Source organism: Hemicordylus capensis, chromosome 14 (assembly GCF_027244095.1).
Source record: "Hemicordylus capensis ecotype Gifberg chromosome 14, rHemCap1.1.pri, whole genome shotgun sequence".
Taxonomy (NCBI): Eukaryota; Metazoa; Chordata; class Lepidosauria; order Squamata; family Cordylidae; genus Hemicordylus; species Hemicordylus capensis.
In genome coordinates this window covers 10,507,851-10,529,404 of record NC_069670.1, presented here as the reverse complement: position 1 = coordinate 10,529,404, position 21,554 = coordinate 10,507,851, and the positions used below count along the sequence as shown (strand labels likewise).

General features: G+C 69.2%; 1 protein-coding gene across 1 annotated transcript; it reads left to right on the top strand.

Moving 5' to 3' along the window:
* The first annotated feature begins 850 nt into the window (after positions 1 to 850).
* Positions 851 to 20,819, top strand: ATG2A (autophagy related 2A). Its single transcript, XM_053278513.1, is given in 43 exon segments — positions 851 to 1,194; positions 3,193 to 3,355; positions 3,582 to 3,734; positions 4,521 to 4,623; positions 4,898 to 5,069; positions 5,225 to 5,377; positions 5,483 to 5,579; positions 5,712 to 5,882; positions 6,086 to 6,147; positions 6,150 to 6,230; positions 6,437 to 6,512; positions 7,588 to 7,846; positions 8,002 to 8,152; positions 8,279 to 8,380; positions 8,498 to 8,642; positions 8,753 to 8,998; positions 9,268 to 9,370; positions 9,599 to 9,764; positions 9,894 to 10,036; positions 10,169 to 10,299; positions 10,445 to 10,602; positions 10,916 to 11,066; positions 11,669 to 11,862; positions 12,190 to 12,270; positions 12,377 to 12,483; positions 12,656 to 12,748; positions 12,910 to 12,980; positions 13,144 to 13,220; positions 13,973 to 14,143; positions 14,243 to 14,369; positions 14,587 to 14,786; positions 15,084 to 15,313; positions 15,400 to 15,535; positions 16,015 to 16,224; positions 16,622 to 16,723; positions 16,975 to 17,059; positions 17,194 to 17,332; positions 17,508 to 17,580; positions 17,900 to 17,982; positions 18,496 to 18,617; positions 18,721 to 18,875; positions 19,331 to 19,486; positions 20,172 to 20,819. Coding segments are annotated over 43 exon segments (6,006 nt in total). The 5' UTR covers positions 851 to 1,023; the 3' UTR covers positions 20,409 to 20,819.
* Positions 20,820 to 21,554: the final 735 nt, after the last annotated feature.

Sequence of the window (21,554 nt, the reverse complement as noted above, 5' to 3'; positions counted from 1 at the left end):
CTGAGTCAGAGCCTTGGTCCAACTAGCTCAGTCTTGTCTTCACAAACAGGCAGCGGCTTCTCCCAGGTGGCAGGCAGGAGTCTCTCCCAGCCCGACCTTGGAGATGCTGCTGCTGCCAGGGGGGGAACTGGGAACCTTCTTTTGCTCTTCCCAGAGTGGCCCCATTCTCCCCTGAGGGGCATATAATCTTCCAGGGCTCACACATGCAGTCTCCCATTCCAATGCAAACCAGGGTGGACCCTGCTTAGCAAAGGGGACCAGTCAGGCTTGCTGCCCCCAGACCAACTCTCTTCCACTCCCCCCTGGATTTTCAGCCCTGTTTTCGGATGGCCAGCATTCAAATCCCCATTCAGCGCCGGGAATCTCAATGGATGACTCTTCTGGGCCAGTCCCTCCTCTCTCTGCCTAGCCTACCTCACGGGCTTGTTGTGATGATAAACACAACTATGTACACCGCTCTGGCATCCTTGGAGGAATAAGGACTGGTACCAAACACACAGCCCTGATGGCGGAGCCTGAAAACTCCCTGGCAGAATTTGAGAGACATGGGCAGTTCTCACTTCTGTCCTTGGGCAAAATCTAAGGGCTTCAATGCTGCAAACCCGGAAATTCCCTACCTAGATGTGGTCGTGATGACTCTGTCATTTTCGTGCCTCTATGGCGCGTATGCTGCGGACGGCGAGCCTGGGACGGACGGAAGCAGGAGAAGCGCATGCGCCTTCTTGTGTTGTGGAACTTCTCTCACGGGCCCTCCCGCGCCGCCCGGAGGACTTATTTCGCGCGCGCCCAGTGCCTGTTGTTTTCCTGCACCTCTCCCTTCCGTCTTACCCGGCCCCGCCCCCTCGGCCGGGGCGGGCCAATCAGGCGGGCCGGGTGGGCGGCGCAGCCAATGAGCACGCTCTGGCCCTTTCGGCAGCCGGGGAGTCCGGGCCTGCGGCAGGGAGAAGCCGGGCGCGGAGCCGGGGCGTCGAGTGAGCGCGCAGGCCGGGCGAGGCGCCTGGCGGGCCGGCCCCGCCACCCGCCATGTCGCGGTGGTTCTTCCCCTGGTCGAGCTCCATCAAGAAGCGCGCCTGCCGCTACCTGCTGCAGCACTACCTGGGCCACTTCCTGGAGGAGCGCCTCGGCCTCGAGCAGCTCAGCCTCGACCTCTACGCCGGCGCCGGCCGCCTCAGCCGCATCCACCTCGACGTCTGGGTGAGGCCCGCCGGGTCGCCGCCACCGCGCTCGCCTGCGGAACTCCCCGCCACGGGGCGCGGGGGGGGGAGGAAGGTCATCTCCTCCTCCTTCTCCTCGGCCCCCACCTGGCAGCCTGGGCCTCCTCCCGCCCCGACCCCCCCCCCCAGGACCTGCCCTTGTTTCTGGCCCTTCAGAGCCCACCCTCGGCCCATGAGGGGCTGGGGGGGGGTAGAGAGTGTCCTTCCCCCGCCACACACGACAGCCCTGTGAGGTAGGCCCCACTGGGAGGGAGGAAAAGAGACAGCCCCCCAAAGCTGCCCAGGGAGCTCCCCCAATTGCCCCCCTGGGTTTCTGGCTCTCCCCCTCCAAGCAGCCCAGGGCGGGGAACACTGGCTGGCAGCGGCGCTCGGGGGTCTTTCCCTGCCCTGCCTGGCGATGCTGCCGCAGGGGGTGGGGGGGGCATCTGCCTGCCCCAGAGCCAGGGCGTGTGGACGTGGCTGGCCTGAGACACCCCCCCCCCCGGAGAGGCCTGGCTTGGTCATGGCACTGTATGCCCCCCCCGCAGCCCCACTTGTCCTTCAAGGGCAGCCTCCAGGGGGCCGCCCTCCCTCTTCCTCCCTCCCTCCCCTTGATTTGTCTGCACAGCACCCCAGTGGGGCAGGCTAGGCTGGTCCAGGGAGGCCAGCTCTCCCCGGCTGCCTCTCCTGCCTGCCCTTCCTTGGGTGGGGGGTCAAGGGGGAGTCCTGCTGGGGGCCAGAGCCCTGCTTCCTCCTGTGCGGAGTCCCCTCTACCCCCCCCGCTTGGTCCTCATGGCCCCCACCTCGTGATGCCACATCTGGGCTGCGTGGCCGGCAGGGGGGGTCTGCCTCCCCCCTTGCTGGGTGCTGGCGGTGATTCGGGGGTGGGGGGATGTGTGTGTGTTTGTGTGTGTACACACGGAGGGAGCCCCTCCACCTGCCCCCAGGGCTTGCTTGGAGGGAGGAGCCCAGGCTTGTGGGGTGAGGTGGGGGGGCCACCTGCGACCCTGACAGGTGAGGCTGCCTGCCGCTGGGGTGGCGTCTCCTGGCCTGGGTGCTGCGGAAGGTGCTTCCTGTGTGTCTGGCAGCCGCTCCTGGCTCCCTGACGCAGCCTTGTCCTCCTCCCCCCCCCCCCCGGCTCTGCCGCCCACGTGCCCTCCCTGGTCAACAGCTGGGACACAGCCCAGCAGCAGCAGCTGACTTGGGCCGGAGGCTGTGGGCTGAGCTGGCCGCTGCTCAGGGGCTCCAACCCTCCCTCCCAGTGGTGGGGAGGCTGCTGGCTTCCGGGTGGCTCTCGTGCCTGTGGCTGCGTAGAGGGGCAGAGGACACATTTGCGAGGGGAGGGGAGGAGTCTGGCACTCATTGGGTGGGGAGCCCCTCGGAAGCCCCCCTTGGGAGCCTCTTCCTCGGTGGGGGGGGGAAAGAGACAGCACTGCACCCCCCCCCCCGGAGATGAGGTTCCCATGGCTCTTAAGTGGCCCTCCCAGTTGCTGGAAAAGGCCATGCCTGTCCTGCTAGCCAAGGGGCCTAGCAACGCTGCCCAAAGCTGCTGGGCCGGGGAGGCTGGGCCAGCAAAGCAGGTGCATCTTCCTCCCCTGCTTTTCTCCTCTCCCCCCCCCATTTCTCTTGGGTCTCCTTTGTAGCCATAGCTAGACTGTGTATTCCTTGGGGCAGGGACCTGCCCTCCCATCCTTGGAAAGCACCACAGGCATGTTGCTGTCTACATATGGCACCACAATCAATACAAGTGCAGTCTGCCCGCACGGCTGCCACGTCCCGGGGGGTGGGGGTGAGAGCGGGGTCCCCTTCCTGCCTGAGCCCAGCAGCGGCCTGGTTTCAAGGGCCCCTCTTTGGCCAGGGGCATTTAGCAGTCCCCCACGGCCCGCCAGCGGCCCAGAGTGGGCTGCTTCTCCGGGGCCCGGCCGGCCTGCTTGTCCCGCGTGGGCTGTGTTCCTTGCCGGCTGGCTGACTCCCCCCCCCCCCCCGCTCTCGGCTGCAGTCTGTCAATGAGTTCCTGGAGTCTGTCGGGGCCCCCCTGGAAATCGTCGATGGCTTCATCGACAGCATCGCCGTCGCGATCCCCTGGTCTGCCTTGGACACCGAGAACTGCACGGTGGAAGTCAGCGGCCTGCAGATTACGTGCCGGCCCAAGGATCGGAGTGGTGAGAGCCGGGCCGGGGGAGTGAGCGCGGCCTCCGCAGGGCCTCCCTGGCCAAGGAGGAAGGGTGGGGAGGTGGCCGGGTGGGGTGAGGCAGCTCGGGGGCCGGGCCGCTTCCCCGGCTTGGCTTTCCTCCCCTGGGGCTCCCTGCCCCATTGTGACCCCCGCGCGTGTGTCTTGCTTTTGGAGTCCGCTGCTGACCCGGGGCCCCCTCCTCTCCCCCCCCCCAGCTGCCCCCGGCTCCGAGTCGCAGAGCTGGGCGTCCTGCATGACCACCAGCATGCAGCTGGCCCAGGAGTGCCTGAAGGAGCCGGCTGAGGAGCCCTGCGACGCCCCCCAGCCCTTCGAGGGGCTCGAGATGTTTGCCCAGACCATTGAGACCGGTGAGTGGGAGAGCGAGAGGCCCCCTTCATGGGCAGGTTGGGAGCAGACTTGTTTCAAGGAAGGGCCGGGAAAGAAGAGGCTTCCCTTCCCTGCAGGTGGGCAGTGGGGCTAGCTGGCCTCCCTGGGGCTGTGGGCGGGGGGGGGCTCTCTCTCTCAAGGGCTGCCAGAGGAACGCTCTGCTGCCGCTGCCACCGCCTTTGGGGAAGGGGGTCCCGCAGGGGTTCATCTTGGTTCAAGCGGCCTTGGAGAGCCGGAAGCGAAACCTTCTGCAGGAGATGTTGTGGCTTATGCTGGGACTTTTGCAGGCGTCTATTGGCTAGTATCCATGGGGAAGGGAGGATTGTTTTCTCTTCTTTTCTCCTCCCGAATGCCCGGAACTATGTTTTTACCCGCTCTAAAGTTGCTGGGTTTCCCCCCTCCATAAGGAAGAGGGTGGCTGCTTCTCCACGTTGCCACCCCCCTGGACACAGATAAGTGGCAAGGGGGAGGCGGGAGTGAAATGCACGGCCCCCTGCTCTTCCGCAGCTGATCCTGAGATCTGGGTGAGTCCCTTGCTCTGCAGCCATGGTGTGCCTCCTCTGCGCTGGGGCCGGGGGCTCTGTGCCCTTCGGAGGGGAGGCAGGCTGCCTCCTCTCCCGCAGGGCATTTGGGGAGCGGCCCTGACTAGGCCAGCAGCTGCGCCTGTTTCCCTCGAGTCGGTTCTCCCCCGGTTAGGCTGGGCCCCCCCCCGGCGTTGGCTTCTCTGGTTGCCGGCAGCCCCGTTCTTCTTCTTCACTCCCTGCTAGTCTTGCGAAGGATCGAAGTGACGTTCCTGGACACGGTGGTCCGCCTCGAGCAGCTGTCCCGCGAGGGGCAGAGCCACGTGGCCCTGGAGGTGCACGTCCAAAGGTGACCTGGTCTTGCCTGCCCAGCGGGGGTCTCTGTGTGGGGGAAGGGGGGCGGCAGGGCCCCCTGCACGGACCCGCCAGCCCACACACACACACCCAGGGTGGGAAGAGAGGAGGAGGAGGAGGAGGGTGTGTGTGTGTGTGTGTGGAGCTTCTCCCTGGGAGGAGGCAGGCAGGCAGGCACCTCCCTGCTTGCTTCCCTTTTGCCCTCTCTGTGTAGGGTGGCGAGTGGCTTGGCTGCCCTGACCCCCCCTTCCTCCCCCCCCCCCGCTCAGGCTGGACTACTGCGATGAAGCGGTGAAGGAGCCCGGGCAGGCCCTTCCCGTCAACGTCCACCAGCCACCGGCCTTCGTGCACAAGATCCTGCAGCTGAGCGGCATCTTGCTGTACTACGAGGAGTTCACGGACAGAGGGGACGGTGTCCGGGCGCCCTCCCCCGGCCCCCAGGTATCGCCAGGCTGCCATGCCGTGGGGCAGCCCGGGGTGGGTGGGCAGGGGTGCCTTGAGGAGCCGCCCTCCTCCTCCTCCTCCTTGTGGGGGTGTCGCGGGACCCTCGGCCTCCCCCCCCCCTTAGCAGGCTTCCTCTCCTCCCTTCGATCCAGGAGGCAGCTCCGGCTTCCGAGCCCCAGCAGCGGAGGGAGGGGAGGCAGGGGGAGGCAGCTTCTCCCAGCTCCCTGCTCCAGATCGGCAGCTGCTCCGGATACACCGAGATGCGGATCAAGCTCAAGCAAAACGAGGCCTTCCCGGGACCCAAGGTCAGCCGCTGCCGGCCAGCGTAGGCCGGCCTGAGCTGGGCCCAGCACGGGCCTGACTCCGTCGGCGGAGGCGGCTGCTCACTGCCTGCTTGTGTGTCTCCGCAGCTGGAGCTGGACGGGAAGATGGGCTCCCTGCATCTCCTGCTCTCCCCGCGGCAGATCCTGCACTTGCTGGACCTTCTGTCTTCTCTGAGCCTCGCGGGTGAGCTGGCTGGCCCCGGCTCCTGAGGCTGCCCCCTCCGGAAGTGCCCGGGGTGGGGGCCCCTGTGTGCCTGTGTGTGCCTGGGGCTCCCGCTGCTAGCCACCCCCTCTTCTGGGCCTGCCCCCCCTCCAGACTCTGGCGCCCAGCAGCAGCCGCCCCAGCGGAGCAAGAGCCGCCCCCTCGACGCCGAGGACCTGAAGCTGATCGAGCAGGACCTCAGTCAGCAGCTGCATTCGGGGCTGTGGTCTGCCCCCTCCTCGCGCCTGGAGGGCATGGAGCCCCCCGCTGGGCTGGAGAATGGAGGTGCCTGCCCTCCCCCCCCCTGGGCCCCCCCGTGGTGCCTGCCTCTCTGGCTGAAGGGCCTTCTGCTCCTTGCAGAGGGGGCTGGGCTGGGCTGGGCTGGGGGCCCCTTCTCCCCCCCCGGGGCCCCACCTGGGGGGTCTTCTTGGGGCCCCAGCGGGCTCTGCCCCTGCCCGCTCCTGGCTGAGCCCCCCCTTGCCTTTCAGAGCTGTTCTTCTCCATGGCCCCCATGACCAGCAGCCTGGCCTCCTCCGTGCGCTCTGCAGCGAGCTGTCGGACGTCGAGCTGGACTCCTCCACCCCGGGCGACCTGGGCGCCAGCCCCCTGCAGGCTCCGACCTTCACGCCGGGGGTGAGGGCCCCGCCGGGCTTGCGGGGAGAGGTCCCTGGCCGGGCTCTGGATGGGGCGGGGTGGTCTGCCTTGCTGGGGCGCGGCCTCTGCATCCGGAAAGCCCCGTCTTCTGGGCAGCAGGCCTCTGCCCTGGCCGTCGGCCCCCCGGTCTCCCCTGCAGGGCTGTTGCTCTGTCCTCAGCGCTGCCCCCGCCTCTCCCCCCACAGCTGGTTCTGAGCAGTCCCAGGCGCTACGGACGGTCACCCTTTGCTGCCACCCTGCCCTGCCTCGGCAAGATCCCAGGTGAGAGAGCTTCCGCTGGGCTCCCAGGGGGCAGGGGGGGGGGGAGGGAGGATGCGGTGGTGCTCTTGCCTGGAGGAGCCCCGGGCAGCAGTAGCTGCCGAGGGGCGCAGGGTGGGGGATCTGTTGTTGCCAGGCTCCTGGGGGATGATTCGGAGGGGGAAGGCCGGCTGTTCAACTCTGACCAGGCTCGGGAGGGGAGAGCCGGGGATCCAAAATCCCCTGGGCTGAGTCAGACCCTGGGTCCCTCTAGGGACGTAGGAAGCTGCTATATACTGAGTCAGACCTTTGGCCTATCTAGCTCAGGATTGTCTTCACAGACTGGCAGCGCCTTCTTCGAGGTTGCAGGCAGGAATCTCTCTCACCCCTCCCTTGGAGGGAACTTGGGACCTTCTTCTGCTCTTCCCAGAGCAGCTCTATTGTCCCCTGCGGGGAATATAATCTTCCAGTGCAGCTGACAGATCTAGGCTCCCCTTCATATGCAACCAGGGCAGACCCTGCTTCGCTCAGGGGACTCGTCCTGCTTGCTGACACCAGACCAGCTCTCTCTGCTCCCATTATATCTTCATTCAGTATAGTTGAGAAATAGAAATATTCCTGTCCCAACCCTCATTTTTTCAGTCTATAATATCAAACACAAAGTTTCCAAACGCAAACGGAGAACGAAAAGAACAGAACCGTGCAAAAGAGCCAGTTGTGCCAAGCATGCAGATGAGGTCCGTTTGTGCCGCTCTTTCCAGGAGCTGTCAAGCTGGGCCCTCGCAAGCTTTGCCTCAGGCCGGAAGGGTGCGCTGGTACCTTCCCCCAGTTTAGCGAGACGAAACCCCGTCTGCTTGGGCGAGACGCTCCGGCTGCCCAGGCTCTAGCTCAGGATCGTCCCCGCTGACTGGTGGGGGCTCTCCGGAGGGTCTTCCCCGGCCCCCCCTGGCCTTGGCAGCTTGGCTGCTCCTTAGGCTGGAGTGCCCGATGGCTCGAACCTGCACCTCGGCGGGCGGGCCCAGAGCGGCCACTGGGGCTCTCCTGCGGGGCAGCAGTGGGCCTCCTGGGACTCCTCCCTGCTCCTTGGCTTTTGTTCCAGGCAAGGCGGCACACCCGGCTCCGCCCTCCCTGGAGAGCCAGCGGCCGGAGGCCTTGCTGCGGGTGACGCTGGGGGGCCTGACGGTGACGCTGCTGCAGCAGCAGCAGGAGGAGGAGGAGGGGCCCCGGCTGCGCCCTCCCCAGCGGGCCCCACACTTTTTCGCCCAGCTCGGGGGCCTGAAGGACGCTGCCTTTGGGGGCCCGGACTTCCGGCCCCTGCACCAGTGCTTGGAGGGGGCCTGTCCTTGCAGCCACGTCAGGTAGGTGCCGAGGACGCGGCCCTGCTGCTCTGCTCAGGCCTTGTCCTGGAAGGGGGCGGAGCACAGAAAAGGCCCCCCCCCCCCGTGTGCCAGCCCGGGCTGGACTCTGACAACAACCCCCCCCCCCGTGCTTTGCCCTCTCCTGCTCCTTCCAGGCTGACGGGGGCTGCCGTGCAGATCAGCTGCGAGCACAGAGCTGCCCGCCACGCCCAGATGCTCAGCTGGGAGGCCTCCTTTGGGCGGCTGGAGCTCCTGGAGTGCCTCTGGCCAGAGGGGCCCCCGCAAGCCAGGCCCGTCTACACCAAGGTGAGCCTGGGCGGCCCGAGGGGAGGGGGGAGGGAGGGAGGGGCCGGGGAGACCCACCAGTGGGGGGGAGGCCTGTCCCGAGGCCCAAGCCCAAGCCGCCTCTCTCCTCCTCCTCCTCCTCCTCAGCTGCTGGCCTTTGCCAGCCCCAGTGCCTTCCCCTCCGGCCAGACCTTGCGGCCTTGTGCCCGTCTCCGCTCCAAGCACTCGGAAAAGCTGCCTTCCTCCAAGGTGAGTCCGCTGGCAGGCTGGGGCACCCTAGAGCTCTGCTGGGTGTGTGTGTGTGTGGGGTGGGGGGTGCCAGGGCAATGCCCCCCCATATGTAGCTGACGGAGCCTGTGCCCCCAGAGCCGCCTTGCCAGGGCCGCTGCCAAGCGCACGGTGGAGCTGGTGGCCGAGCTGACGGACTTCTGCTCGGAGGTGGACCTGGGCACCCTGGAGCGGCTCTGCTCCTTGCTGCCTCCCGCCCCCCCCTGCTAAGGAGGCCCCCTTGGTAAGTGGGGCTGGGTGCGGGTGTGGGGGGAGGCCGGGGCGGGGGCCAGAGCCTCCCCCTTCACTCACCCCCCCCTTCTCGCCTCTCCCTCCCGGCTGGATGCCAGGCAGATTCCCCCCCGGCTGCCGCAGCCGAGTGGCAAGTGAGTGCCCAGCTGGCCGCCCCCCAGGCCACCCTGCGGCTGCAGTTCCCCATCCCGGACCTGCGGCCCTGGCCCGAGAGGCCCTGGCCCTGGGCGGAGAAGGCCGTGCGCAAGGAGAGCCTCTCGCTGGGGCTGGCCCACCTCCAGCTGCGGGCCCAGCTGGGGGCTCCACCCAGCTCCACCCGGCTGGAGGCCGCCTTCAGCGACCTGCACGGTAAGCCAGCGGGAGTGGGGGGGGTTGCCTGGGTGGGGGGCTGCCCGGGAGCCCTTCCAGAGAGGCCCCCGAGGGGAGGGGGCCACCACCGCTGCAGCAGCAGCAGCAGCTCCTCCTCCGTGGGGCAGAGCCCTGCTTGGCACGCAGGAGGCCCCAGCTCCCTGGCGGGGGCAGCAGCAGCAGCATCTCCAGAGAGGGCCCCCCAGCCCTGGCCGGCTGCCGCCTCCCCTCCCCGCTGCTCGCACGCTGCCGCTCGCTCTTGTCTGCAGGAGTGTATGAAGATGGCGAGAAGGCCTCGGTGCCCTGCTTCCGGGTGGGCAAAGCCCCCGACCTGCAGGCCCAAGGGACGGGGGCCAAGTACCTCCTCCCCAGGTAAGCCGCCTCCCTCCGCCTCCGCGCTCCCCTGGCCGGGCACAAAGGGGCCGTCGGGTTCCTGAGGAGCAGCGCCTTGCCCTGGGGCCTGCTTGTGGGCGCCCTGGAGGCCCCGGGTGGGTCCCTGTGGGACTCTTCTGCCCAGCGGAGGCGGTGCTGGGGGCTCCTCCTGCCTGCCCCTGCGCCCTCCCTGAAGAGCCTGCCTCTCTCTCTCTCTCTCCCCGGCAGGATTGCCCTGACGGTCCAGCCGCGGGCCAGCGACCTGCAGCGGGACTTGGCCCGGGGGCCGCTGGAGGAGATGGAGCTCTCCTCGGCGGCAGAGAGCCCCTGCGAGCTGAAGCAGCGGGAGCCCTCGCCCTTCTCCTCCAAGCGGACGATGTACGAGACCGAGGAGGTGAGAGGCCCGGAGGCCGGGCGGTGGGCGGGCAGGGAGCCCCGCTGCCCTCCGGGCTGCCTCCTCCGGGCTGCCTCCTCCGGGCTGCCTCCTCCGGTGACCTTTCCCCACCCCGGCTCTGCCCCCCAGATGGTGATCCCCGGAGACCCCGAGGAGATGGCGGAGTTCCAGGCCCAGACGCTGGCGGCCTCCCAGTACGCCCTGGAGGTGGCCTTCCCCACCGCCCACCTCTTCCTCCCCAGCAAGGCGTTCTACGAGAGCCTCTACAACAGGTCAGGCGCCGGCGGGGGAAGCGGGCAGGCGGTGGGAGGGGGGCTGCTGGGCTGGCGGCTGCCTCCAGGGGGACGGGGGGGGGGTCCTGGGGCTGCCGGGTTCACCCTCTCTGGGGCTTCCTTCTCTGCCAGGATCAACAACGACCTCCTGATGTGGGAGCCCTCCAGCCCCCCTCCCACCCCCTCTGCGCCCCTGGGGGGCGCCTTTGCCTCCCCTCGTTGGCAGGAGAACTTCAGGATGTGCAAGTCGGCCTTTAAACTGGGTAAAGAGCCAGGCGGGGGCGGGAGGGAGGGGGGGGGGAGGGAGGGAGGGGAGGGCTGGGCCGTGGCGCGCCTCACCTGGGCAGGTTGTGGGGGAGAGCTGGGGCGTTGGGGCCCGTCCTGACACTGTGACCCCCCCCCACCCAGATTCGGACTCCGAGGACGAGGACTCCCACTTCTACTCGGCGGAAGAGGCGACCGCGCGGCGGGAGGAGGAGGAGGAGAGGCGCCTCCCCCCGCAGAGCTGCATCTCCCTCCTGCTGCGGGTGGGGAAGGGGCGGGTCACTGCCCTGTGCGATGCCAAGGTAAGGGGGGCGGCGGGGGGGGCAGAAGCCACACTCCGCCCCGGGATTCGGGGACCCTTCCCGCTTGGAGGAGGGCACCTTCCTCGGGCACTTGGAATGGCCCCCCAGGGGTGGGTGGGTGGGTGGGTGGGTGTGACCCTCCAGAGCTGGCCCCCCAGAGCAGCCCTCGGGCCCTTCCTGTCTCCCCTCCCTGGCGCCCCTCGTGCTGCTGCCGGCCCCGGCTGAGGCTTCTTCCTCCTGGGCCGCCTTGGGGAGAGGGGGGTCCCCGGCCGGGCCCCCCTCACGGCCCCCCCGTGTGCCTGCCTGTCCGCAGGGCGAGAGCGGCAAGCGTCTGGTGGGCTCCCACGGGGAGCTGGTGCTGGACGTGGAGGGCGGCAGCCTCTTCAGCGTCTCGCAGTACAAGGGCCGCGAGGACCTCGGCTACTTCTGCATCGAGGCCGAGAAGGTGGCGCTGTATCACAAAGGTACGCCAGGGCTTCCGCAGAGGCACCAGAGTCCCCCCTTGTTGCCCTTGGACCCGCTCAGTAGTTGTCCGGCCGGCGGCCTCTTCTTCCTCCTCTCCTCCCCTCCCCTCCGCCACGTGGCTTGTGTTGGTGGTCTCGATTGTAAGGCCCTTGGGGCAGAGCCCCGTCCCCTCATGCTTAGCTTCGCAGAGCCCCGTGTCTGTGGCTGCTGGTGTCTCAGAAGCAGCCTCCTCAGCCGGGGGGGGGGGGGCTGGCAGCCAGAGAAAAGAGCCCCTCCCTCCCTCCCTCCCTCCCTCCCCCCCTTTCCCAGAGGGGCTTGCCTCTTGGGCACTGGCTCTTTGGGCAAGCGTTCTGGGCGTGCAGAGGGGCGGCGGATCGGGCCACAGGGCCTGAGTTTGGGGCGAGGAGGGGAGTCTGGCTTGGCGACGTTCCGGTCCTTCCCGAGGACGAAGCCTTCGGGAACTTCCTCGTCCTGCTGGGCTGGGCTGAGTCCACCCTGAGAGGCCCCCAGCAGGCCGTGTCACCCGGGACCTGGCCTGTGGGGGCCGGCCCTGGAGAAGGGCCCTGCTCCGTGGCAGACTCGGCCCGCTCCCCCTTTGCAGCTGTGGTGGAGGACTACTTCGTGGCCGAGCACCTGGAGGTCCCCAGCTTCCTGCCCCCCGAGGGCCTCCACCCCACCATCTACGCCTCCCGGGAGGGCCCTGTCGCTTGGCCCGCGGGTGCCCGGAAGGACGGGCCCCAGAAGATGCTCTCCCTGGCCATCCAGATCGACCTGGACTCGGAGAAGAACGTCAAGGTAGCTCCTGGGCAGCTTGGCTGCCGCTTGCCTTTCGATGATGCCCCGCTTGGCCCGGAGCCTGGGGAGAAATGGGCAGTTCTGGCCGCCGGCTGCAGGAGCTTCTCTGCCTTCCGTGCGGCCAGGAGGAGGCGGCGGCGGCGGCGGCGGCTGCTGCGGGGCCCGTCTGCCTGGGCTCTGCCCCTGCCTGCCTGCCTGCCTGGGGCTCCTCTGCCTCCCAGCTCCCGCAAAGGCCCCAGGGAGCGTCCCCTGGGCTGGGAGGGGCCCCTCGAGGGCAGCCAAGGGGGCTGGGGCCTGTCCTGATGCCCCGGATGGTCCCCCCCCCAGGAGTTCCTGGTGACGCTGCGCCTCGAGGGCGCCACCCTCCGCCACCACATGGCCCTGGCGAATCAGAGCTGGTACACGCAGGTGAGACTCGGCCGGGGCGGTGGGGGGGGGGTGTTGTCTGGGGGGGGGGGGGCTTTCCCCTGGCCTGGGGCGTCCCGGCTCTCACGGCGTCCGTCTGTCCCCCCAGCTGATGGACTTCCTGGACGTCCTGGACGACCCCATCCTGGGCTTTGAGCCCCCCACCGCCATCACCGTGCTGCACACCCACCTCTTCAGCTGCGCAGTGGACTACAGGTGTGGGGAGAGGGGAAGGGAGCTCCCCGGCCCCCCCCGACGGGCCGCTGGGGGGCAGTGGCAAGAACTCCAAGTCTCTCCAGGGCGGGCTGCAGGGGGCCAGAGGGTGGCCCAGCCCCCCCTGCGCCCCCCCCGCGCCCCCCTGCTGAGCCGTGCCCCCCCCCCCCCGCAGGCCCCTCTACCTGCCCATCCGGGTCCTGGTCACAGCAGAGTCCTTCACGCTCTCCAGCAACATCATCGTGGACACCTCCGTCTTCCTCCTCCGGTGGGTTCCTCCTTCCCTCCGCCAGGCCCAGGAAGCCATGTTGGGGCTTCCGGACTCCCCGGGGTGGGGCTTCTGCCCCCCCCGCCCCGAAATCCTGCCCGCTGTGCTGGCCCCCTGGGGGGCTCTGCCAGCGCCTGCCAGCGGTCCTCTCTCCCGCCCAGGTTCATCTTGGACGACTCGGCCGTCTACCTGTCCAACAAGTGCGACTCGGAGACGGGCAGCCTGAGGAAAGGTGAGGCTGCCGCCGGCTGGTGCCTCCCGGGAGGGGAGCCCGGAGCCCGTCGTCCCAGCGTGGGGCCCGCCCCACCCTTGGCCCCTCTGCCCCCAGGGAGGGCCCTCTGGGCGCAAGGAGGGGTCTGTGGGCGCCTTCTCCCCTCCTCCCCTCTCGCCCTCAGACTATGTCTGTGTCGTGGACGTGGACCTGCTGGAGCTGGTGATCACCACGTGGAAGGGAGCCACGGCGGGCAAGCTGGTGAGTCTGGGCGCCCCCCAGGCCCGATGGCCTCTGGGTGGAACGGGGGCGGGCAGCCCAGTCCCCTCCAGGGCCCCCTGCGTTGGGGGGAGGCGGTGGCGGCTTCTTGGGCCGAGCAGCGGGCCGTGGGAGGGGGAGGGCTCTGGCCGGCACGCAGAGAAGGGACCCTTCGAGCGGCCTCCCGCCTCGGCCAAGGTGTCTTGCTCCTGCTGGCTAGCAAGGAGGGGAGGCGGCCAGCCCCCAGAGCAGCCCCCAACTGGTACCCTGGCTTGGCCCCCAAGGAAGCTTGTTCCTCTCTGGGACCAGGACGGTGAGGCAGCAGGATCGGGCCCCTCTAGCGCGCTTGGGAGCCTGGACACCCGACCCCCCTCCCCCGTCCCCAAAGGGCTCACAGTCTAGAAAGAAAGCTCAGGGAGACGCCAGCCACAGCCACTGGAGGGATGCTGTGTGGGGGGTGGAGAGGGCCAGTTGCTCCCCCCTGCGAAATAAAAGAGAATCGCCCCGTTCAAAGGTGCCTCTGGGCCCAGTGAGCAGCGGACTGCCTTTGTCCTCGGACGAGTTAGTTCTGGGGAGTCTGGGCGGTGGCCTGCCCGCCCTGCCCCGAATTGCCCTGGGGGGCCGGCGGGGGATTTTGCGCGCCCCTCTTCCCCCTCGGGCACGGGAGCAGCCCTGCACCGCTGGGTCAGCTCAGCAGGGAAGAACCGGCGGCTGCTTCTGCTTCTGCTTCTTCTTCTTCGCCCCTTTGGCCGCAGACCCGGCCGCTCTTCGAGCTGCGCTGCTCCAACAACGTGGTCCACGTGCACACCTGCGCGGACTCCTGCGCCGCCCTGGCCAACCTCCTCCAGTACGTGGTCAACCACGGCGACCTGCACCCCCCGCCCCAGCACGGCAGCCCCACGGAGATCGCGGGCCAGAAGGTGCAGGTGAGTGAGTGCGGCGGGCGGGGCGGCCTCCCCTCGGGCTGGGGAGCGGGGCCCTCCGCTGGGAGAGAGGCCTGAGCCCCCGATCTCGCCCCCTGCCAGCTGTCGGAGAGCCCGGCCTCCCTGCCCCCCTGCCCCCCGGCCGAAACGGCGGCCATCAACCAGGGGGACCTGACGGACGCCCTCATCGACACGGAGCGGAGCCTGCAGGATGCGGCTGGCGAGACGGGTAGGGAGGGGAGGGCGTGGCACGCTCTGGGCACGGGCGGGGGTGGGGGGGGCGGCCTGGCCTGGCCTGCCTTCCAGGCTCTGGCCACCGCCCTCCCCGCTGCAAGCTGCTGTGAGGCTTTGGGGAGGAGGGGCCGGGGGGCGGCAGGCCTGGGCCCGACCCCGGAGTGGCCCGAGGGAGGCCTGCCGGGGGTCACCTTGCCACCCTCCGCCCCCAGGCGACTCCGGCCTCCGGCGGCAGGCCTCCCCGGTCTCGGTCTACCTCTTCCCAGGGGAGAAGGGGAGGGCCCCAGTCCCCGCTCCGGCCCCCGCGGCGGAGGGGCTGGACCTCAGCCCTTCGGAGGAGAGCGAGGGCGAGAGCGAGGCCACCGACACGGACGACTTCTGCATCCTCGACGCGCCCGGCACGGGCATCCCGGTGAGGACCTTCCTCCTGGCGGGCGTGGGGTGGGGGTGGGCCTCTGAAGTGAACCCCTTCTTGCCTGGCAGCCAGGTCCCCGGGGAAGGGTCTGCCTGTCAGGGCCCCCCCCCCGGCGGCTGCTTCCATGCAGTTCAGGGGAGTCCCGGCATCTTGTGTGTGCAGACCAGGTTTTGAGGAGGGGCAGGTCTGGCGGGGGGCGGGGGGCACGCTCTGACACACACCCCGCCCCCTGCCCCCCCCCTCCTCCGGCCAGCTGAAGCCTGCCTGTGTGTGTCTGTGTCTTGCTCTTTGCAGCCCCGGGATGGCGAGCCGGTGGTGACGAAGCTCGGGGAGGGCCCCGTCTGCATCCAGGAGGGCCACTTCTCCCGGCCGCTGGGCAGCACGGACCTGCTGAAGGCCCCCTCGCGCTTCCCCATGCCGGAGAGCCGCGTCATGCTGCGCGAGGTCTCTGTGGTCTGGCACCTCTACGGCGGCAGAGACTTTGGCCCCGGCCCCTCGGCCTCCGGGCAGGCCCACTCGCCCCGGTGAGCCTCCCCTCCTCCCCGGCTCTCGCGCTCCGCCCCCCCCCGCCGCCGCCCCCCGCTTGACTCTCTGCCTCCCCCCCCCGCAGGGCGAAGCCGCCTCCTCCCAGTGCCCGGGCGTCCCCCTCCCGCTCCTCCCTCTCCAACCGGCCCCAGAACAGCTGGCGGGCCCAGGGGGGCTCCAGCCGCATCCATGAGCTGCTGATGGAAATCCAGCTGACCAAGGTGAGCGGAGAGGGGGGCAGAGGAGTTAGAGGGACGCATGCTGGGTCTCCGGCCCAGAAGTGCGGGCTGGAAAGGGAGCGCGTCCCTCGGGGGCTCGGGAGGCCGCCCAGCCGGGCTTCAGCCAGGGGAGAGGAGGAGGAGGAGGAGGAGGAGGAGAAGAGTCTCTTACGGGGGGACGGATGCCTCGGATGCCTCTGAGCCGAAACTCCTTTGGGGGCGCCAGGGCCCGAGTCTCTCTCTCCGAGGAGCCGGATTCGTGGCACGGAGACATCCGAGGCTTTGCTCCCCAGGCAGCCCTCTGGGCGCTGTGGGTGCCCCACGACCGTCCTCCTGCCTGGGCTCTCAGGGTTGCCCTCTGAAAGGCTGTGGGTGGGATGGGGCCGGGGGGGGGGGGAGCCAGCCAGCATCCAGCATCCGGCCTGCCGTGCCTGTGCCGTGATGGGGCCGCTGCCTTCTGCTCTCCCCCCCCACCTGGCCAGGTGAGCTTCCAGCACGAGACCTACCCCAGTGGCGGCAGCAGCAGCACGTCCGAGAAGCCGGCCCTGGAGGGCGGGGAGCAGCCCCTGGCCAGGCAGGTCTTCATCGTCCAGGAGCTGGAGATCCGGGACCGCCTGGCCTCCTCCCAGATCAACAAGTTCCTCTACCTGTACAGCAGCGAGCACATGCCCCGGCGGGCCCACTCCAGCATGGTAGGGGCCGGGGGCGGGGGGGCTCTTGGCTTGGGCTCACCGGGGGTGGGTGGGTCGGGGGTCTGCTCCTGGGGGGGCCTGAGGTTGAGCCCCCCCCGCCCCGCCCTGGGCCTTGCTTTCCTTCCCGGAGCAATGCAGTAGCTTGCGCTGTTGGCTCTGGTGGGTGCAGCTCTGTCAAGAGGCCTCCTGTCCATGGACGGAGTCCCCTCGGGGCAGGGGCTGAAGGCTTAGTCCCCACCCCACCCCACCCCCCCCTGGTCATCCGCCCAGACCTTGGGCCCTGCAGGGGACCCAGAGTCCTGGGGGCAGTGGTGGGCTCAGGCATGGTGTGGGCTGGCCAGATGGCTGCGGGGAGGGGGGTCCCAAGAGTCACCCCGTCTCTCCCCCCCCCTTGCAGCTCACCATCAAGGCCCTGCACGTCTGCCCCGAGGCGGGCCTGGGGGGCCCCGAGTGCTGCCTTCGCGTCTCGCTGATGCCGCTGCGGCTCAACATCGATCAGGTGAAAGGGCGGAGGCGGCAGGGGCAGAGCGGCCCACCTGAGCCGGCGGGAGGGGGCTGCTGCTGCTGCTGCTGCGGCGTCTGGAATCCCCCCCCCTCGCCGGCTGTGGGGGAGGCCTTGGTGGGCAGCAGCTGTGGAAGGAGCAGGTCCCAGGAGTGGGGCGCCTCCTAGCCAGAACTGCGGTCCTAGGCTGCAGCCCCCCTCGCCCCCCGGCCCCCCGGTGACTGGCCTCTGCCCCCTCTGCTCTCCAGGACGCCTTGTTCTTCCTGAAGGACTTCTTCACCAGCCTGGCTGCCGGCATTAACCCCGTAGTAGCCATGGAGGCGGGCTCCGAAGGTGAGCCGGGTGGGGGGCTGGGGCCTTTCCCTCCCCAGCGGTCTCCTCTGGTCCTCCGTACGGCTCTCATGCCGGAGGGGACCGTCTCCCAGGAGAGGCCCGTGCCCTGACGCGGCCACTCCCCCCCCCGCCAGCGGGCCACCCAGATTCCCAGGGGAAGGAGCCCGAGGCGGCCGAGGGCGAGATGGCGGCTTCCATGGAGACCACCTTCAGCGAGAGCAGCTCCCTCTCCAGCGCCTCTTCTTCCTCCACTGACCAGCCCATCTACTTCCGGTAGGAGCCCCGGAGGTGGGGAGGGGGCAGCCCGTGCGAGGCCCGGGCTCTGGGGGGGTGGGCCGCCTTGGCAGGACCCAGCAAGGCAAGGTGGCCCGTGGCCAGGAGACTCCTGCCGGGGGCCACTGAGCGGGCGGCTGAAGAGGGTCCTGCTCTCCCTCCCTCCCCCCCCCAGGGAGTTCCGCTTTACCTCTGAGGTGCCCATCTGGCTGGACTACCACGGCAAGCACGTGACCGTGGACCAGGTGGTGAGTGGCGGAGCGGCCGGGAGCCCTTCCCTCCCTCCTTCCCGCCTGCCCCTGCCCGGGAAGTGGCCCTCCCACGGTGGCTGCCTCCTGGAGGGGTGGCCGGAGCCCCCTGCCTGCCTGCCTGCCTGCCTGCCTGCCTGCCTGCCTGCCTGCCTGCCTGCTGCTGCTTTTCCTTGTCTAAGCTTCACAGCTGAGAAGGGGAGGAACCAGAACAGCGCTGGGGGCGGGGGGGGGAGTGCAGAGGCCTGGAGGCAGCCGCCGGGCCAGGGGCTCTGGGCCCCCAGGATTGCCCCCCCTCACTCCTCCCCCCCCCCCGCAGGGCACCTTTGCCGGCATCCTGATCGGCCTGGCCCAGCTGAACTGCTCCGAACTCAAGCTCAAGAGGCTCTGCTGCCGCCACGGGTGAGGGGGGGCCCCACGCTTGCTCTGGGCGGGGGCGGGGGAGTGCCAGCAGCCTCCCTTGCAGGTCGCCCTGGGGGCTCCTTGGAGGGAGGACGGGACCCAGAGGAGGAGCAGGAGACGGTGTCTCCCCTGGGCAGCCCTGCCCGGAAAACCACCTCCCTCGGAGAGATGGCCGCTGGTGCCGGCTTCTCTTGCCTGCTTCCTCCACTCGCCCTTGTCTCCGTCCGGGAAGCCGGGGAAGCTCGGGATTCCCAGGGGCTCTCCTGGCGCTGGGCAGGGCCCTGTCCCCGCCAAGGGGCACCTGTGAGCGGGGGGGGGACACGGGACACCCCCATGTCGGTGTCTTGGCCTGCCCTGCCCGGTGGGCGGAGAGGCCTCCCCGTTTCCTGCCCAGGCCCTTCAGCAGAAAGGGAGGCCGAGGGACCCCGTGTGGGCTTTGGGGGCAGGGACGGGGCGGCACCAGGGCCCCGCCCTGAGCTCCGCCCTGAGCTCCGCCTTCTTCTCCCTCTGCAGGCTGCTGGGGGTGGAGAAGGTGGTGAGCTACGCCCTGACCGAGTGGCTGACGGACATCCGCAAGAACCAGCTGCCGGGCCTCTTGGGGGGCGTGGGGCCCATGCACTCGGTCGTGCAGCTCTGTAAGTGGGGCCGGAGGGGGGAGGGGGGGGAGGAAGTGCTGCACCCCAGCTGGGGGGCCGGAAGGCTCCCCCCGCAGACATCTCGCTCTCCTCCTCCCCCCAGTCCACGGCTTGCGGGACCTCTTCTGGCTGCCCATCGAGCAGTACCGGAAGGACGGGCGCATCATCCGCGGCCTGCAGCGTGGCGCGGCCTCCTTCGGCACCTCGACGGCCTCGGCTGCCCTGGAGCTCAGCAACCGCCTGGTGCAGGCCATCCAGGTCTGGTGGGGGGCAGAGGGTGGGGGGCAGAGGGTGCGGCCTTGGCGTGCTGCAGCCCTGCAGGGCCAGGGAGGAGCTGCCGTCCCTGTTCAGTCAGGATGGAGGGCGTGTCTGCTTGGGCGCCTGGTGCCACGCCGGAGACGCCTCCGCATCGGATCCCAGGGGGGGGCTTCCCAAAGAGCTCCCTCTCTCTCTCGGCCCTCCTGCTGCGCCTTCGGAGGGAGCGGCTTCCCACTGAGTCAGGCCCTCGGCCCGTCTAACCGGCAGCCGCTTCCCAGAGGTCCCAGGCAGGCGTCTAGCCGGGTTGCTTCTGCTTGCGAGCCGGCAGGGGAAAGGCCTTGCCCTGCTCACACGCCGCCCCCCCCCGCCCCAGTGCCAGCCCAGGCACCCCCTGCTTAGCAGCGGCCGCCATTCATGCTCAGGGGGCCACCCAGCCAGCTCTCCTCCCCTCCCAGGCCACGGCGGAGACGGTCTACGACATCCTGTCCCCCACGGCTCCTCCCATGACGCGGACCCTCCTGGACAGGAAACACACCCACCGGCAGAGGCGTGGCCAGCAGCCAGCGGACCTGCGGGAGGGCGTGGCCAAGGCTTACGACACGGTGCGCGAGGTGAGCCTGCCTGGAGGAGGATCTTGCCCAGGGAGGGGTGAGAGGGGCTCCCCTGGCCTGTCCAACGGGCAGCCCTCCCGCCAGCCCACCCTGAGGACACGGGCCGTGGCCCGATCCAGCAGGGCTGCTGTTAGCTAGTCAGTGTCCCACCAGCCCACTAGCCAGGAGATGCAGGCAGGCCCCCTCCCCGCTGCGGTGGGTCTTGGGGGGCTCTCTGTAGCCATCCAGACGAGTCGCCATGACTTTGTCTCGGCCCCTTTGGGAGCCCCCCAGGCTGGTGGCCATCACCACACCCCTGGCAGAGAATTCCTGCAGTTCCTGCTGTGCTGGGCGGAAAGGCCCTTCCTCCGGTCGCTCCTGGATTTCCCGACCTTCAGTTTGCTGGGGGGGCCCCTGGCTCTGGTCTGCTGAGAGAGGGAGAGAAACGTCGTCTCTTCCTGCCTGACGTTCTGTACCTCCATCCCGGTGGTAGCCCGGCCCCATAAGGGAGGCGCTGCAGGCCCCTTCCCCGGCCTCCTGGGCTGCTCTCTCCAGCACCCTTTCCGGTCCTGCAGTATCCTCCCTTCGGGGCGGTGTCCCGAGCGCTGTGCAACCGCCCACTCCCGAAGGGGCTGCCCCGCCGGATGGTGCCCCTGTTGGGGCCACGCCTGACCTCCTCCTCCTCCTCCTCCTCCTCCTCCCGCAGGGCGTCATCGACACGGCGCAGACCATCTGTGACGTGGCAGCCCGCGGCCACGAACAGAAAGGCATCCCGGGGGCTGTGGGCGGGGTCCTGCGCCAGATCCCCCCCACGGTGGTCAAGCCCCTGATCGTGGCCTCGGAAGCCACCTCCAATCTCCTGGGCGGGATGCGCAACCAGATCAAGCCCGACGCCCGCAAGGAAGAGTCCCTGAAGTGGCGCTCGGAAGACGCCCAGGAGTGACGGGGGGGGGCGCAGCCACTAGGCTCCCTGGACCCTGAGCCGCCAGCCGAGGGCCTGCTCACCCAGCCAGCCTCCCCTGGGCTCTGCCCTTCCACGGGAAGAACTTTCTTCTGGGGGGGCGGCTGGAGAGAAGAGCTTCTGCTTAGAGCTCCCCCCCGCCCCAGGCTTGATCTTGATCCCAGGACAGGCAAGCTTGGCGTGGGTGGAGGGGGGGGGGGCCGCCTGGGCTCCGCCTCTGCTCACCTCACCCGTATTTTTGTACTTCCCCAGAGTAATGTCTGCTCTCTCTCTCTCTCTCTCTCTTTGGTGCATGATCTGCCGCTGCTGCTGCTCCCTCCACACCGCCCCCAGGAAAGCAGCAAGAGCGGGATGGGGTGGGGTGGGGTCTGAATATTAAAGGACATGTTTTCAGCGGCTGCTTCTCTGGGCCTTCCTTCCTGGGTGGGGTGGAGGGTGGCCTCTTCCAGAACGGTGCTGCTTTCTCCGGGCACCAGCTGCTGCAGCTGCCGAGGGGAGCTGGGTTGCAAAGAGAGGCCGGGAGGGAGACCTCGGGAGGAGGAAAGGTGGCTTCCTGGGTGAAAAAGCGGGGGGGGGAGGGAGGGCAGGCCCCCAGGATGGGCAAGGGCTGAGGCAACGGGAAGTCACTTGCCTAGGGGGCAAGGGGGTGCCGCTCAGCCAGACGCCTGCCAGCCCCCCCCCCCCCGTATGCTGCCAACCCAAGACAACCCCAGGGCTCTGTGGGCGCCAGGAGTCGACACTGAGGGGATGGCACAACCCTCCCCTTGAAGCCGCAGAGAGGCCTGACTCGCAAAGCTCCTTGTGGCCAGCAGAGGGCAGGCTTGCCCCACTGCAAGGGGAGGGAGGGTGTGTGTGTGTTGTGGGTGTGTCGCCCTTCCTGGGCGGGGCTGAGGCTTCTGGTTTCTGCAGAGGGGCTCCATCCAGGGCAGGCTTGGCCCCATGTCATGCTGGGTCTCCCCCCACCCCACCCCTTGCCACCCAGCCTTCTGGACTGCCCCCTCTCCATGGCTGCTCCCCCCCCCCGCCGTTTCCAGCTCCTGTCCCCCCCCCCCACTCTTCTCCCCTCCCTTGTACTGGAGAAAGAAGACGCAACTCTCTCTAGCAACGATGCGATCTCTTTCTGCAGCC